The 14362-nt window shown below is 46.0% G+C and overlaps 1 protein-coding gene and 1 pseudogene across 2 annotated transcripts in view; one reads left to right on the top strand and one right to left on the bottom strand.

The window, feature by feature from the left end:
- DHCR24 (24-dehydrocholesterol reductase) overlaps positions 1-9581 on the bottom strand; it is a 34946-nt gene extending 25365 nt beyond the window's left edge. Inside the window, exons 1-2 of one of the 2 annotated variants that reach the window (XM_029228985.1) lie at positions 9251-9581; positions 4595-4750 (exon numbers count right to left, since the gene is read on the bottom strand). In XM_029228985.1, the coding sequence (XP_029084818.1) occupies positions 4595-4750; positions 9251-9481 (387 nt within the window). In that variant the 5' untranslated portion in view covers positions 9482-9581. The remainder of the gene's footprint in view (positions 1-4594; positions 4751-9250) is intronic. The other variant, XM_029228984.1, reaches the window with a different exon arrangement.
- On the top strand, positions 6744-7276 carry LOC114898859 (annotated as a pseudogene).
- Positions 9582-14362: the final 4781 nt, after the last annotated feature.

Here is a 14362-nt window from a genome sequence, read left to right as displayed (position 1 = left end):
CAAGAAACACTTTAACTATAAAGATACAAATAGATTAAAAGGAAAATGATGGGGCTCCCCTGGTGGCACAGTGGTTGAGAGTCCGCCTGCCGATGCAGGGGATACGGGTTCATGCCCCGGTCCGGGAAGATCCCCCATGCCGCGGAGCGGCTGGGCCCGTGAGCCATGGCCTCTGAGCCTGCGCGTCCGGAGCCTGTGCTCCACAACGGGAGAGGCCACAACAGTGAGAGGCCCGCGTACGACAAAAAAAAAAAAAAAAAAAAGGAAAATGATGGAAAAAGATACACCATGTCACCACTTAGTCAAAAAATGCTGGAGTGGCTTCATTAATATCAGACAAAGTAGATTTCTGGGCAAAGAATATAACTAGTAATAGAAAAGGTCATTTCACAGATACATGCACCCCTATGTTCATAGCACTATTTACAATAGTCAAGACATAGAAACAACCTAAATGTCCACTGACGATGAATGGATAAAGAAGATGTGATATATATATACATTGGAATATTACTCAGCCATAAAAAAGAATGAAATAATGCCATTTACAGCAACATGGATGGACCTAGAGATTATCATACTAAGTGAAGTAAGTCAGAGAGAGAAAGACAAATACCACATGATATCACTTATATGTGGAATCTAAACTACGACACAAATGAACATGTCTACGAAACAAACAGATTCACAAACATAAAGAACAGACTTGTGGTTGCCAAGGGGGAGGTGGGGTGGGGGAGGGAAAGATTGGGAGTTTGGGATTAGCAGATGCAAACTATTATACATAGGATGGATAAACAAGAAGTCCTACTGTATAGCACAGGGAACTATAGTCAATATCCTGTGATAAACCATAATGGAAAAGAATATGAAAAAGAATATATATATGTATAACTGAATCACTTTGCTGTACAGCAGAAATTAACACAACATTGTAAATCAACTATACTTCAATAAAATAAATTTTTAAAAAAGGTCATTTCACAATGATAAAGAGATCAATTGGGCTTCCCTGGTGGCACAGTGGTTAAGAATCCGCCTGCTAATGCAGGGGACATGGGTTCGAGCCCTGGTCCAGGAAGATCCCACATGCTGCAGAGCAACTAAGCCTGTGTGCCACAACTACTGAGCCTGCGCTCTAGAGGTTGCATGCCACAACTACTGAAGCCCGCATGCCTAGAGCCTGTGCTCCGCAACAAGAGAAGCCACCACAATGAGAAGCCCACACACCACAACAAAGAGTAGCCTCTGCTCACCGCAACTAGAGAAAACCCACGCGCAGCAATGAAGACCCAATGCAGCCAAAAATAAATAAATTTGTTTATAAAAAAGAGATCAATTAATCAACAGGACATAAAAATCCGAAACATTTATATACCTAATAACAGAGCTTCAAATTACATGAAGCAAACACTGAAAGAAGTGCAAGAGATATAAACAAATCTACAATCACAGGCAGATTTCAATATCCCCCTTTCAAGAATTGATGGAATAAGTAAAGAGAAAATTCATAAGGATATAGAAGACTTGAACAACACTATCAACCAATTTGACCTAATTGGCCCAGTACACATCACCCCAAAACAGCAGAATACCCATTTTTTTTTTTTAAAGGCACAAGGAACACTTACGAAGTAGACCGTATTCTGGGCCATAAAGTATGTCTCAATAAGTTGAAAAGCATTCTAATCATATAAAGTATGTTTTCTGACAACAACTAAATTAAATTAGAAATCAATAACAGAAAGATCTCTGGAAAATCCCAAATATTTGGAAACTAAATAACATACTTCTAAAAGACCTCTGGGTCAAAGCAGGTATCAAAAAGGAAACCAGAAAGTAGTCTGAACTGAATGAAAATGAAAAGGTAAGATACCAGATTTGCGGATGGCTCTAAAACCGTGCTTAGGTGGAAATTTATAGCACTAAACATCTATATTAAAAAAAAAAAGAAAGGTCTAAGTCAATGGCCTCTGCTGTCACCTTAAAAAACTAGACAAAGAAGAGTAAAATTAAACCCAAAGTCAGCAAAGAAAGAAATTAACAAAAATCAAACAGAAGTCAATGGAATAGAAAACAAACAAACAAAAAGAGAGATCAATGAAACCAAAAGCTAGTTCTCTGAGATCAGTAAAACTGATTAACCTCTAGCCAGACTGCTCAGGAAGAAAAGAAAGCAGACACAAAATGACCAGAATCAGGAATGAAAGATATGACATCACTACAGATTCTACAGATGTTCACAGGACAGTAAGGGAATACTATGAATAACTTTATGTCAATCAATTATACAACTTAGTGAAATGGACAAATACCTTTAGAGACACAAATTGCCAAAGTTCACTGAGGAGAAACAAATAAACTGAGGAGCCCTGTATCTATTAAAAAAAATTAACTTGCAGATAAAAACTTGCTCACAAACAGAACTCCAGGCCCAGATGGCTTCACTGGTTAATTCCACTAATTATTAAAGAAATAATACAAATTCTATACAAACTCCTTCAGAAGAGTGAAAAGGAAGGAATACTTCCCAGCTCATTCTTTTGGACTTATTATTATAAAGCTATAGTAATCAAGACAGTGTGTTCTTGGCATACAGATGGGTGAACAGATCAATAGAACAGCAGAGTCCAGAAACAGACCTGTGTATATGGACAACTGATTTCAACAAAGGTGCAAAGGCAATTCAGTGGAGAAAGGATTGTGTTTTCAACAAAACAGGCTGGGACAATTGGAAATCCACGTGCAAAAAAAATTTTTTGGGACCCATATCTCACATCATATGCAAAAATTAACTCAAAATGGATCGTAGTTCTAAATGTAAACCCTAAAAAATATAATACTGCTGGAAGAAAACAGAAGAGAAAGCCTTTGTGACATGGAGTAGGGCAAGATTTCTTACATAAAATGTCAAAAGCACAAGCTATAAAAGAAATTACTAAATCCGACTTCATCAAAATTAAAAATTTCTGGTTTTCAAAAGACAAGCCAAAGCCCGGGAGAAAATATTTACAAATTGTATATATGATGAAGGTCTTGTTTCTAGTAAGAAAACAAACAACCCAATTAAAAACTTTTAGCAAAAGACTCGAACAAGCACTTCACCAAAGATATACAAAGGGCAAATATGCACATGAAAAGATGCCCAATATCATTCATTAGTCATTAGGAAAATGCAAGTTAAAACCACACTGAGATACCTACTATACACCAACTGAATGGCTAAAATTAAGACTAACCATACCAAGTTTACGATGATATGGAACAACTGGAATACTTGCGGGAACGTAAATGCTACAGCTACCTCGGAAAATACTTTGGCAGTTTTTAAAAAGTTAACCATACACCTACCATATGACCCAGCTATTCCACTGCCGGGTATTTACCCAAAAGAAACAAGAGCATATGTCCACCCCATGACTATATACAAATGCTCCTTGCCACTTTACTTGTAACAGCCCCAAACTGGAAACAACCCAAACATCCATCAATAAGTGAAAGAATAAACAAACTGTGATATATATATATATATATATATATATATATATATAAAAATATATATATAAAACCAGAATGTACTTCTGATACATGCTTCAACATGGATGAATCTCAGAATAATTACACTGAGTGAAAGAAGCCAGACAAAATAAAAGAGAGTACATAATGCATGATTCTATTTATATAAAACTCTAAATACAAACCCATCTATAGTGATGAAAAGCAGGTCATTATTTGCTTAGGGATGTGGGGAAAAGAGGCAGGGAGGAACCTGAGGAAGGGATTACAAAGTGGCATGAAGAAACTTTTGGGGTGATGGTTCATTGTCTTGATTGTGGTAATGGTTTCACAGGTGCATACATATGTCAAAATTTATTATCAATTGTACATTTTACGTGCAGTTTATTGTACGTCAAGTATATGTCAAGAAAGCTGTTAAGGAAAAAAAGGCACAGGGAAATTAAGCAACTTGGCCAAGGTGTCACAACAAAATGCCATGACGTGGATATACCATATTTAACAACTCACTACTATTCGATATTGTGTTGTCTTTGATTAAAAACAAAGCCGTGATACAATCTCTCTCTCTGAGTTGTTTTTAAGTTTATTTCCCTTTTCCTTGAGCCCGGTTTCAAGAAGTAGAAATACTAGATAGGCCAAAGAGTATGCACACATCTAACGCTATTAACAAGTGGGTCCCCAGAAAGCTTGGAATGAGGCCCACCCTCTGAGCCACCTCCACAGCCCAATTTTTACCAGCATGCTTCCTTACTGGGAAGAGGTAAATAGGTTCATTTTTGTCTCTTATTTTTGCCCATGATTTCCCCATCCCTGTCTTCCTGTAGAACTGCAGATAATCAAAGAATCCCCCTGAGCTCTCATTTTGCCCACCTGTGAGATGGGGCTATGACCATTCTCTTCCAAAGCTGTGAGGCTCTAAGGATGGCAATGGTGGGCAGAGCCTTCTGTGATGACCAAGGGCCTTGGTCCTGTCCACTCTGAGACGGCTTTGGCTAAAATCATCTCCCCGTGAGTCATTTGCACCAGGGGCAGTGCCCCACCCACTCCCAGAGCCAGGGAACCATGCCACTCTCACCTGTTTCTTGGTGTCCACCTCCAGAATGTCCATCAGGTTGATCATGATGTTTTTGTGTGTCTTCTTGTACTTCCCAACCCGCAGTGAGACGGTGAGCCAGCCAGGGCGCCCTGTACACATGAAGGTCTTGCTGCCCTGCTCCTTCCATTCCCGCACCTGCAGACATGAGAAGAGGCTGAGCTGGGCCTGCCAGAGATCCCCTGGGCAGCTCACAGCCTTGCTTTCAGGAGAGGGAGCTGGGAATTTACCGAGGCCCTGAATCCTTCCAGGTACCAGGAGGAGCGGAATGATGAAACACCCACTGGCCCTATCCTCTGGACTCTCCCTGGCTAGTGAGGCCGACAGAAAAGCCAAAGTGCTGCCACATCACAAAGCAGAATGAAAAAAGAGCAAGAGAACAGGATCAAAGCACTTTGAAAACATTTATTCTCACTGCAAAGTTCAGGACAGGTTTCGTAATGGTAGTAATAACAACCGCACAAATGATAACTGTTTACTAGCTGCCACCATGGTACCAAGCACTGCTGTATCTTGTCTCACTTAATTCTCACAACAACCCCAGGTGGTTGGGATGACCTGCCTCCTTTTGCAAACGAAGAAAATGAGAGGCAAAATAACTTGTCCAAGGTCACACAACCACTGAAGGGCAGAGACCAGATTGACCATCAGAACTAACTAACTTTAGGCCTGGAAGGATAAATGGACTTGAATTAATAGTCAACAGAGTAACAGCTAACATTTACTGAGGCTTATTAGGTGCCAAGCCCTGTTCCAAGCATTTGCGCGTGTTAACTCATGCATCACTAGCAGGGGGAGAGAACAGGCAGGGGAGGCCCACCAAGCCAATGGAAGGAAGAACTTTTGCAAAACCCTTCTGTAAGTGACCAGAGCACAAAGTACAGAGAAGAAATGGCCCAGGAAATGACAAGCCCATCAGGAACATGGGAGGAAGCGGACAAGGGCAGGGAGGTGGAAATCTGTTGCTGGGACCTGCGACCACCCATGTCCTCTTCATCTGCTTGTAACACTCCCATCTTCCTTTGGTCCAGGTGAAGCTGATTCCCCTCCTGCCCCAGGAGGTGGGCACATGACTGAGGTCTGATTCTATCCTCCTGGCCACAGTGACTGGTTCAGGGATGGGTCTGTGATCCAAGTGAAGCCAGTTAAGACCAATCCTGGGAGAGGCCCTCTCACTTCACTTGGGTTTGCTAGGCTGGTTGGACGTAAGCCAGAAATTGCTGGGGCCTCCGCAGGGAGACAGCCTCCCTGTGAGTAAAGTCAACTCAGAGGAGAGCAGAGCCAAGGGATGGCAGCTGGAGACGAATCCTGGATCCGGTGATGTCTGAGCCACTTTTACTCCTGGAATTTTCAAGACCTGGGTCAACGAAATCCCTTTTTACTCAAGCCAGTTGGAGTTGATTTTCTATCACTTGCAACCAAGAGTCCTTGGAAAAAGCTGGACTGAAGCTGGTCAGGCAAACAGTTCGATGTGGGGAAGAACTGTTCTGCGATTGGAGAGGCCAGGGCGCCACGTGAAGCAGAGGTGTTCGTGCAGAGGGGTGTTACTGAGGAAGGGATTCCTGTGAGTAGGGGGTAAAGGGATGACCAGGCAGACCTTGCCCCTGCCTGACTCTGCAGTCCCAGGACTTAATACAAGATCAGAGGTGTGGAGGATGGATTGGGACAGCTGCATGCAGCCTGGAATGGGAAGGGGGGCAGTGGGGCATGAAGTGAATGTGGAGACCATCAAGCCTGAAACATTGGTTGGGTTGGATCCTGACCAGAGCCAACCAAGATTTCGGGCAGGGAGGCAATCCTGTGGAGTGTTGCCCTTATGACTAAGGGCAGGCCAAGGAGAGGTGGGGAGGGCCCAGGGAACAGGCAACTGGTCAGGTAGCTATTATCACATTCCAGGTGTGAGGCAACGGAACCAGACCTCCAGGGTGGAATAAAATGGGCTGGGAAAGAAGAAATGTCACAGTTCAGGCTCTGAAATCAAGCTGTCCTGAGTTCCAGACCCATTTACTAGCTATATCATCTTGGGAACATGACTTACAGTTTGAACCTCAATATCTCCCACCTGTAGAACAGGTACAAGACCTACCAGGGTGGTCCTTTTCCGGTAAGCTGCCTGAGGTGACCTCTAAAAATGATTCGGTATTCACTTGACCCAGAAAACCCCACAAAATCATGCAAATCAAGAGGTTCGAATCTTCGTGTTCACTTTAAGAACACTGGTGAAACTGTCCAGGCCGTTAAGGGTATGCATAACCGAAAAGCCACCAAGTATCTGACGGATATCACTTTACAGAAGCAATGTGTGCCATTCCGTTGTTACAATGGTGGATAGTAGGTGTGCCCAGGCCGAACAGTGGGGCTGGACGCGGGGTCAGTGGCCCAAAAGGAGTGCTGAATTTTGACAGCACATGCTCAAAAATGCAGAGAGCAATGCTGAACTTAAGGGCTTAAATGCAGATTCTCTGGTCATTGAGCACATCCAAGTGAGTAAAGCCCCCAAGATGTGGCACAGGACTTAACAGAGCTCATGGTCACATCAACCCATACATGAGCTCTCCCTGCCACACTGAGAAGATCTTTACTGAAAAAGAGCAGATTGTTACTAAACCAGAAGAGGAGGTTGCACGGAAGAAAAATATATTCCAGAAGAAACTGAAGAAATAAAAACTTATGGCCTACGGAACTTCCCTGGTGGCACAGTGGTTAAGAATCCACCTGCCAACGCAGGGTACATGGGTTCGAGCCCTGGTCCGGGAAGATCCCACATGCTGCGGAGCAACTAAGCCCGTGCACCACAACTACTGAGCCTGTGCTTTAGAGCCCATGAGCCACAACTACTGAGCCCACACACCACAACTACTGAGCCCATGTGCCACAACAACTGAAGCCCGCGCACCTAGAGCCCGTGCTCCACAACAAGAGAAGCCACCACAATGAGAGCCCCCGCACGCCGCAACTAGAGAAAAGCCTGCGCGCAGCAACGGAGACCCAATGCAGCCAAAAATTAATTAAACAAAACAAAACAACAACAAAAAAACTTATGGCTTGGGAATAAATGCCACACACAAAAAAATGCAGGGCTTCCCTGGTGGCGCAGTGGTTGAGAGTCCGCCTGCCGATGCAGGGGACGTGGGTTCGTGCCCCGATCCGGGAAGATCCCACATGCCGCAGAGTGGCTGGGCCCGTGAGCCATGGCCGCTGAGCCTGTGCTCCGCAACAGGAGAGGCCACAACAGTGAGAGGCCGGCGTACCGCAAAAAAAAAAAAAAAAAAAAAAAAGCAAATAAAAGTTAAAAAAAAAAAGACCTAAGTTTAAAAAAAAAAAAGTGTTGCTGTGAGGATGAGAAATAATGGTCATCAATGGCATGGGGTGTGGCACAGGGCAGGTCCTCAGCAGCGGGCCAGTCTGGCAAGGCCCGTCATCTTCCTGTCCCTAGTGAGCCCTTTGGTTTAGCTTAGGTTCCTAAGCACTCACTGTGCTGCTTTGGGCCAGGGCCCATGGGATAGAGGGAAGTCAGATAGCAGTCTCTGCCTTCAAGGAGCTCACACTCTGATGGGGCAGACAAGCAGGTAAATCAAGAATCTGAACACATAGAAAGAACTAGGCAACAGGGTGCATTTGGGACAGAGGGTAGGCTGGGCTCTGGAGCTGTGACTGTGACCAGCGCAACCCATGGCAGCCTGAGTAAAGCGCTTCCAGATGTTGCCTGCTCCCACCTGGCCCAAGGTCTATCCCTCACAGGGATGGCTCTCCGCATCCATCTTCATGCTCTTGGAGGCAGAACCCAGCCAGCAGCAAACAGAACATGGAGGCTGCTACACCTGTGGCGAGGGTGGCAGCAGGAAACAGAAGCTCTTTGCAACCTGATGCCAGTAAGAGAGGAACATAAGGAGGAGCAGAGGGAGCCAAGAAACTGCCCAGGCCTGATGCCCAGGCCTGATGCCCATGCCAGCTGTGGCCATGAAGGAGGAGGCGCGGCTGTGAGCGGCAGCAGGGGCAGGGGTTCTGTGGGTGCTGACACAGGGGAGGACGTATAGAGTTACTGGGGGGTGGGCACTGCCTTGTCAAGAGTGAGCGCCTGGCGCAGGGTCTGTGAGGCTCCCCACCCTGGTGTGGGGCTACCTTTTCACTTTAGTCCTCTATTATAAGAAGGCGGAAAGCTCCTTCTTGCTAAGGAGTAAACTCCAAAGTGAAGGGCCTTCCCCAACCTAGTTCCAAACTGACTTTCCAACCTTCTGCCTCTCTTCTCCTATGCTCACGCTTTCCCCCAATCTCTCCCCCTGCTTCCCAGTCTCCAGCGCCAGGTGAACCTTCCTGAAGACCCCCTTCTCCTCTGAAATCGATTGGGCCGGGTGAGAGCTACTTGAGCATGGCTCACCTACCCTCTCTTATGATTCTTTACATCCCTGCAGATCCCCACACGTACTCTGCACATAGTAGGCACTCCATAAATGTCGGAGCAATGCTCTGTTCTACTCTTTTGCTTACTCCGTTCCCTCTCCGGAAGCACCCCTCCCCCCAGTTACATTTTTGTTTAGTTCAAATCCCACTCAAACGCCACCTCCTCCGTGAAGCCCTGGCTCCCCTGCGCCGCGCACCACTTCGCGCCTGGCTCCCGCCCCACCCGGCTCCGCTCACCTGCTTCTGGATGTCCCGCACGCGCTGCTCGTGCAGCCGCGGCGCGCTGCTGAGCTTGAACACCACCCAGGCGCGCACATAGTAGTAGATGTCGAAGATGAGCGAGAGCGGCAGGAGGAAGAGGCACACGAACACCCAGCGCTGGTGGATGAGCACGAACTCCAGCCCCTTCACGCGGACCCAGAGCAGGAAGAGCAGAGCGCACACTGCCAGCGACACGGCGGGCTCCATGGTGGAGCCGGCGGCTCACCGCGCGGGGGAGGGGATGCCGGCTCGCGCCGCTGGTCACCGCCACCCGCTCTTCGCCGGCCTGCGCTCGCTGCTGCCCGCGGCCCGCTCCCCGCGAGCCCTAGGACACCTCGCCGCCTCGCGATTGGCTCGGGTCGCAAAGGTTCGGTGGGCCGAGACCCGGGTGGTGACCAATGGCGAGCCGCGCCGGGGATCGGACCAGGAACCTGCTGCTTTTATTGGCTGCGGGAGTCAGGCCGCTCCACCCTCTTCTCCTCTCAGACACGCTGGGAGGGGGTGGCCGGGGACCCTGCGCTGGTGGGGTCTACGGCGCTCTGCGGCTCCGGGATTCAGGTTTCCCGGCCCTGGGGACTGAGGAGTCGCCCCGCCGCTGAGGGGCGCGGCTGCAACCTCCTCCCCTCCTCCTTAGGTGGCGCCTTCTCGTGAGGCGCGTTAAGCGGTCATGCGTTCGGTTACCTCCCGGGGGTTCGGGTCGGGGCGCCCCACGCCTTGGGTCCGTCACCCTGCAGCTTGGCCGAGGATGCCCGTACCGGCCAGGGAGGGTGGAAACCTAGCCTCGACCTCCACAGGTCGTGTCACTTTATGCCCTCATGGCCACGAGATGCACCTTTTCATTTTTCGAGGCGCTTTCTGTAAATTCATTTGAGTTACGCAACAGTCCAGCGGCGGGTAGTTGTGAGCCCGTTTTATAGATGAGGAAACATCCTAGAAGGGTGAAGGCCTGCCTCTGAACTCCCGAGGACTTAAGAAACGTAGGCTAGGGTTGGCGCTCTTCCCCCTCTCCCGCTATACTGAGGGGGAGGGGAGGACTGGGGGAAAGGACTGAAGGAAGGTACTGGCTCTGTAAACTTATAGTTCCCGCTCTGCCAGGCAGCGTTGCAGGCCCTGGGACAGGGTGGTGAGCAAAGCAGACGGCCCAGCCCTCAAGGAGCAGCCAGTCCAGAGGAGCGTGACGGTTACCAGCAAAAGCTTAAATCCAGTGTCATTTGCATTCCACTGCAATCCTGTAGAGAGACAGTTACTTCTTATGAAATTTACGAAGTGTAGATTTTTTTATTTTAGAAGCCAAACATGACTTACCAGGCCCTTCAGTGGCCTTGCTTGCCTCCACACTTTCCTCTCTTTCGTCTCTGCCCTAACAGGCACTCTTTGGACGTTCCCGGGGCCCCACTATCTCTCATTTCAGGCCTTTGCTCAAGCTGACACCTCTGGAATGCCCTTTCCCATCCTCTTCATAGAGCTAACATTACAGGTCCTTGAAGTCAACTCAGGGACACCTCTAAAACTACATTTATGGCACTTCCTTCTCCTTTCAAGTGCTCATAAAATAGAGGGTGTCTATGTCATGATTTTTTTACATTATTTCATAATCATCTCTGGGTGTCTCTCACCCTCACAGACTGAGCTTTAGGATAAAATGTCCACTTTTGTATTTCTAGTTTCTAGCATAATGCTTGGTGCATAGTGGGCACACCAGTGTTTGCTGACCAATGAATGAAGGAAGAATGTAGGCAGAGGCTCAAATATTCAAGTAAATGTAAAAGTCAAAATAGAGGCTGTTTGCATTAGAGTTCAAAAATGAATTGTCTAGACTTGTACTCTCTTACACAATAGCTTCTAGCTACTGGTATGTGGCTAGTCCAAACTGAGACATACTTTAGGTGTAAAACACACACTGGATTTCAAAGACAGTACAAAAAAGAGAATGCAGAATACCTCATTAATAATTTTGATATTGATTACTTTTCCTTTTTAAGTCTGAATAATATTCCATTTTATGTACCACATTTTGCTTATCCATTTATCCGTCCATGGACCCTTGAGTGGCTTCTGTGTTTTAGCTATTGTGAATAATTCTGCTATAAACATGGGTGTACCAATATCTTTCTGAAACCCTTTTAATTCTTTTGGCATATACCCAGAAGTGGAATTGCTGGATTGTATGGTAATTCTGTGTTTAATTTTTGAGTTGCTATATTGCTCCACAGTGGCTGTACCAGTACTTGTTGCTTTCTATTTTGATTTTTTGACAGTAGTCGTCCTAATGGTTGTAAGGTGGTATCTCACTGTGGTTTTGATTTGCATTTACCTGTTGATTAATGATGTTGAACGTCTTTTCATGTGCTTTTTGGCCATACCTATATCTTCTTTGGAGAAATGTCTGTTGAAATCCTTTGCCTATTTTTGAATTGGGGCTTTTTGTTGTTGTTGAGTTTTAGGTGTTCTCTGTGTACTCTGGATATTATCCCTTATCAGATACATGATTTGCAAATATTTTCTCCAATTCTGTGGGTTGTTGGGCCCATTAATTTTTGCACAAGTCAAGGAAGCTCCCTTTGATAGGGAGTCTACTCATGGATTACTGTTAATAAATGTATATTAGTTACATAAAAACCTAGTTAGAATGCTTAGGAATAGGATGTTCTGGTTAACAAGTACTCAGGTTAACTGGAAATTAAGCAAAATCCCTTTTACAGTTTGACCATGAAACAATCTTTCTAAAATGTGAGTCCCCATTTCTTGCTTAATGAATAGAGCCTAAGGAACACAAATAATTTTACTTATTAAGGAGCTCAGTAAACACCAGAGTCCTAACAAAGAGCATTTTATTATATTTGTACAGTACAGCTACTGAGATCATCTGGTCTTCACAACCAGCCTGAGGGGTGGCAATACAGAGAACTATTAATCTGTGTTGTTTTTAATAAACGGGGTCATTCAGACGGAGAGAGCTTGAGAGACTTGCCTGATCAGCGTCTTATTCTGCTGAATAGAGAAGCCCAGATATGGCTCCCATTTTCTGGATCTTTCCATCACTTGAATCTGCTCCCTTGATTATTGTGTGACACACCATATCTTGTGGTTAGGTTCTAGAGATACGAAGTGCAAGCTTTAGAATAGGGTTTCTTGGGCTTCCCTGGTGGTGCAGTGGTTTAGAATCCGCCTGCCAATGCAGGGGATACGGGTTCGAGCCCTGGTCTGGGAAGATCCCACATGCCGCGGAGCAACTAGGCCCGTGAGCCACAACTACTGAGCCCACGTGCCACAACTACTGAGCCCGCGTGCCACAACTACTGAGCCCGTGTGCCACAGCTACTCAAGCCCGCGTGCCCAGAGCCCGTGCTCCACAGCAAGAGAAGCCGCCGCAATGAGAAGCCCACGCGCAGCGATGAAGAGTAGCCCCCGCTTGCCACAACTAGAGAAAGCCCGCGTGCAGCAACAGAGACCCAGCTCAGCCAAAAAAATAAAATAAATAAATTTATTAAAAAAAAAAAGAATAGGGTTTCTTTAAGTGTGGTCTGAGACCATCCACATCAGATTGCTGGCTAAAATGCAGATTCCAGGACCCCACCACATCCCACTGAGTCAGAATCTCCCCAGGTGAGGCCCAGGAGTCAGCTTTTTAACAGGTCTCCAAGTTATGATTACACGTGCTAACATTTAGGAGATTGGACTGAAACATCTCTACATTAGGAGATCTGAAACATCTCTAAGAATATTCTTTGTTTTTAAATGAAGCCCTAATAAGAGATTCTTTTCCCTTGCAAAGTGCAGCTTTTGCCTAAAAGCCCAGTTTATCTGGAAAACCATAATAAGCTAACTTCCAGATAATCAAGACTTTGTTGTCTTATCACCTTGTGTATCTTAAAAACAGTAAGCAGTTTTTGAAGTCTCCAGGACAAGACTTTAACTCCATTCTAGGGGAGCTGGCTTTCTTATGCTCGTGGTCAGAGTCATTCATTCATTTGTTCCCTCAACCTCTCACTGGTGATGCTTTATAACTCAAACAGCAGCAACAATAAGGGTGTTTATTCTCTCATATAGCCAGAAGTCTGAGTGTAGTTTGACCCAGAGTTAGTTAAGTCATTAGCTCAATGACTTTTTTTTTTTTTAATTTATTTTTGGCTGCGTTGGGTCTTCATTGCTGCACGAGGGCTTTTCTCTAGTTGCGGCCAGCGGGGGCTACTCTTTGTTGCAGTGTGTAGGCTTCTCATTGTGGTGGCTTCTCTTGTTGCAGAGCACAGGCTCCAGGCATGTGGGCTTCAGTAGTTGTGGCTCACGGGCTCAGTAGTTGTGGTGCACGGGCTTAGTTGCTCCACGGCATGTGGGATCTTCCTGGACCAGGGCTCGAACCCGTGTCCCCTGCATTGGCAGGCAGATCTTGACCACTGCGCCACCAGGGAAGCCCCTCAATGACTTCTTGAAAGACCCGGTTCTTCCTGTCTTCTGCTTATTCTGTCTTTCCCGGGTCAGCTTCCCTGATAATGGCCAGAGTGGCCAAGGTTCCAGGGGCTCCATCAGATACAGCAACATCCTGAAGAAGGGGAATCAATTTTAGATGGAAATTAACCGTGTCTGCATTCTTCAGTGATTATTGATGTGCAGGAATCATGCAAGGTCCTGGGGTTACAGTAGTGAACTAGACACAATCATTGTCCTGACAGATCATTGTGGGGGATCTGGACAAATGAATAGGCAATTATAAATCAATGTGTTAAGTACTATGATAAGGAATTATAGGGTACTATGGAAGCACATGAAGAGTTGTATACATTTTATATATATATATATGTCTATACAGTTGACCCTTGAACAACATGGGTTTGAACTGCACGAGTCCACTTATGTGTGGATTTCTTTCACTAGATACATACTACAGTATCACCTGATTCCCAGGGGGTTGAATCTGTGGATGCAGAACTGCACACATGGAGGGCCAACTGTAAAGTGATAGGTTGGGGGCAGAGTAGGAGAAAAGATGAGTGCTATGGACTGCATGTTTGTGTCCCCTCGGATTCATAAGTTGAAACCCTAATCCCCAATGTGATGGTATTAGGAGATGAGGGCTTTGGGAGGTAATTG

Source organism: Monodon monoceros, unplaced genomic scaffold (genome assembly GCF_005190385.1).
Source record: "Monodon monoceros isolate NGI ecotype Baffin Bay Population unplaced genomic scaffold, NGI_Narwhal_1 Super_Scaffold_18, whole genome shotgun sequence".
Taxonomy (NCBI): Eukaryota; Metazoa; Chordata; class Mammalia; order Artiodactyla; family Monodontidae; genus Monodon; species Monodon monoceros.
The sequence above is the reverse complement of the archived record's forward strand: the minus strand, read 5'-3'. Positions and strand labels throughout refer to the sequence as shown.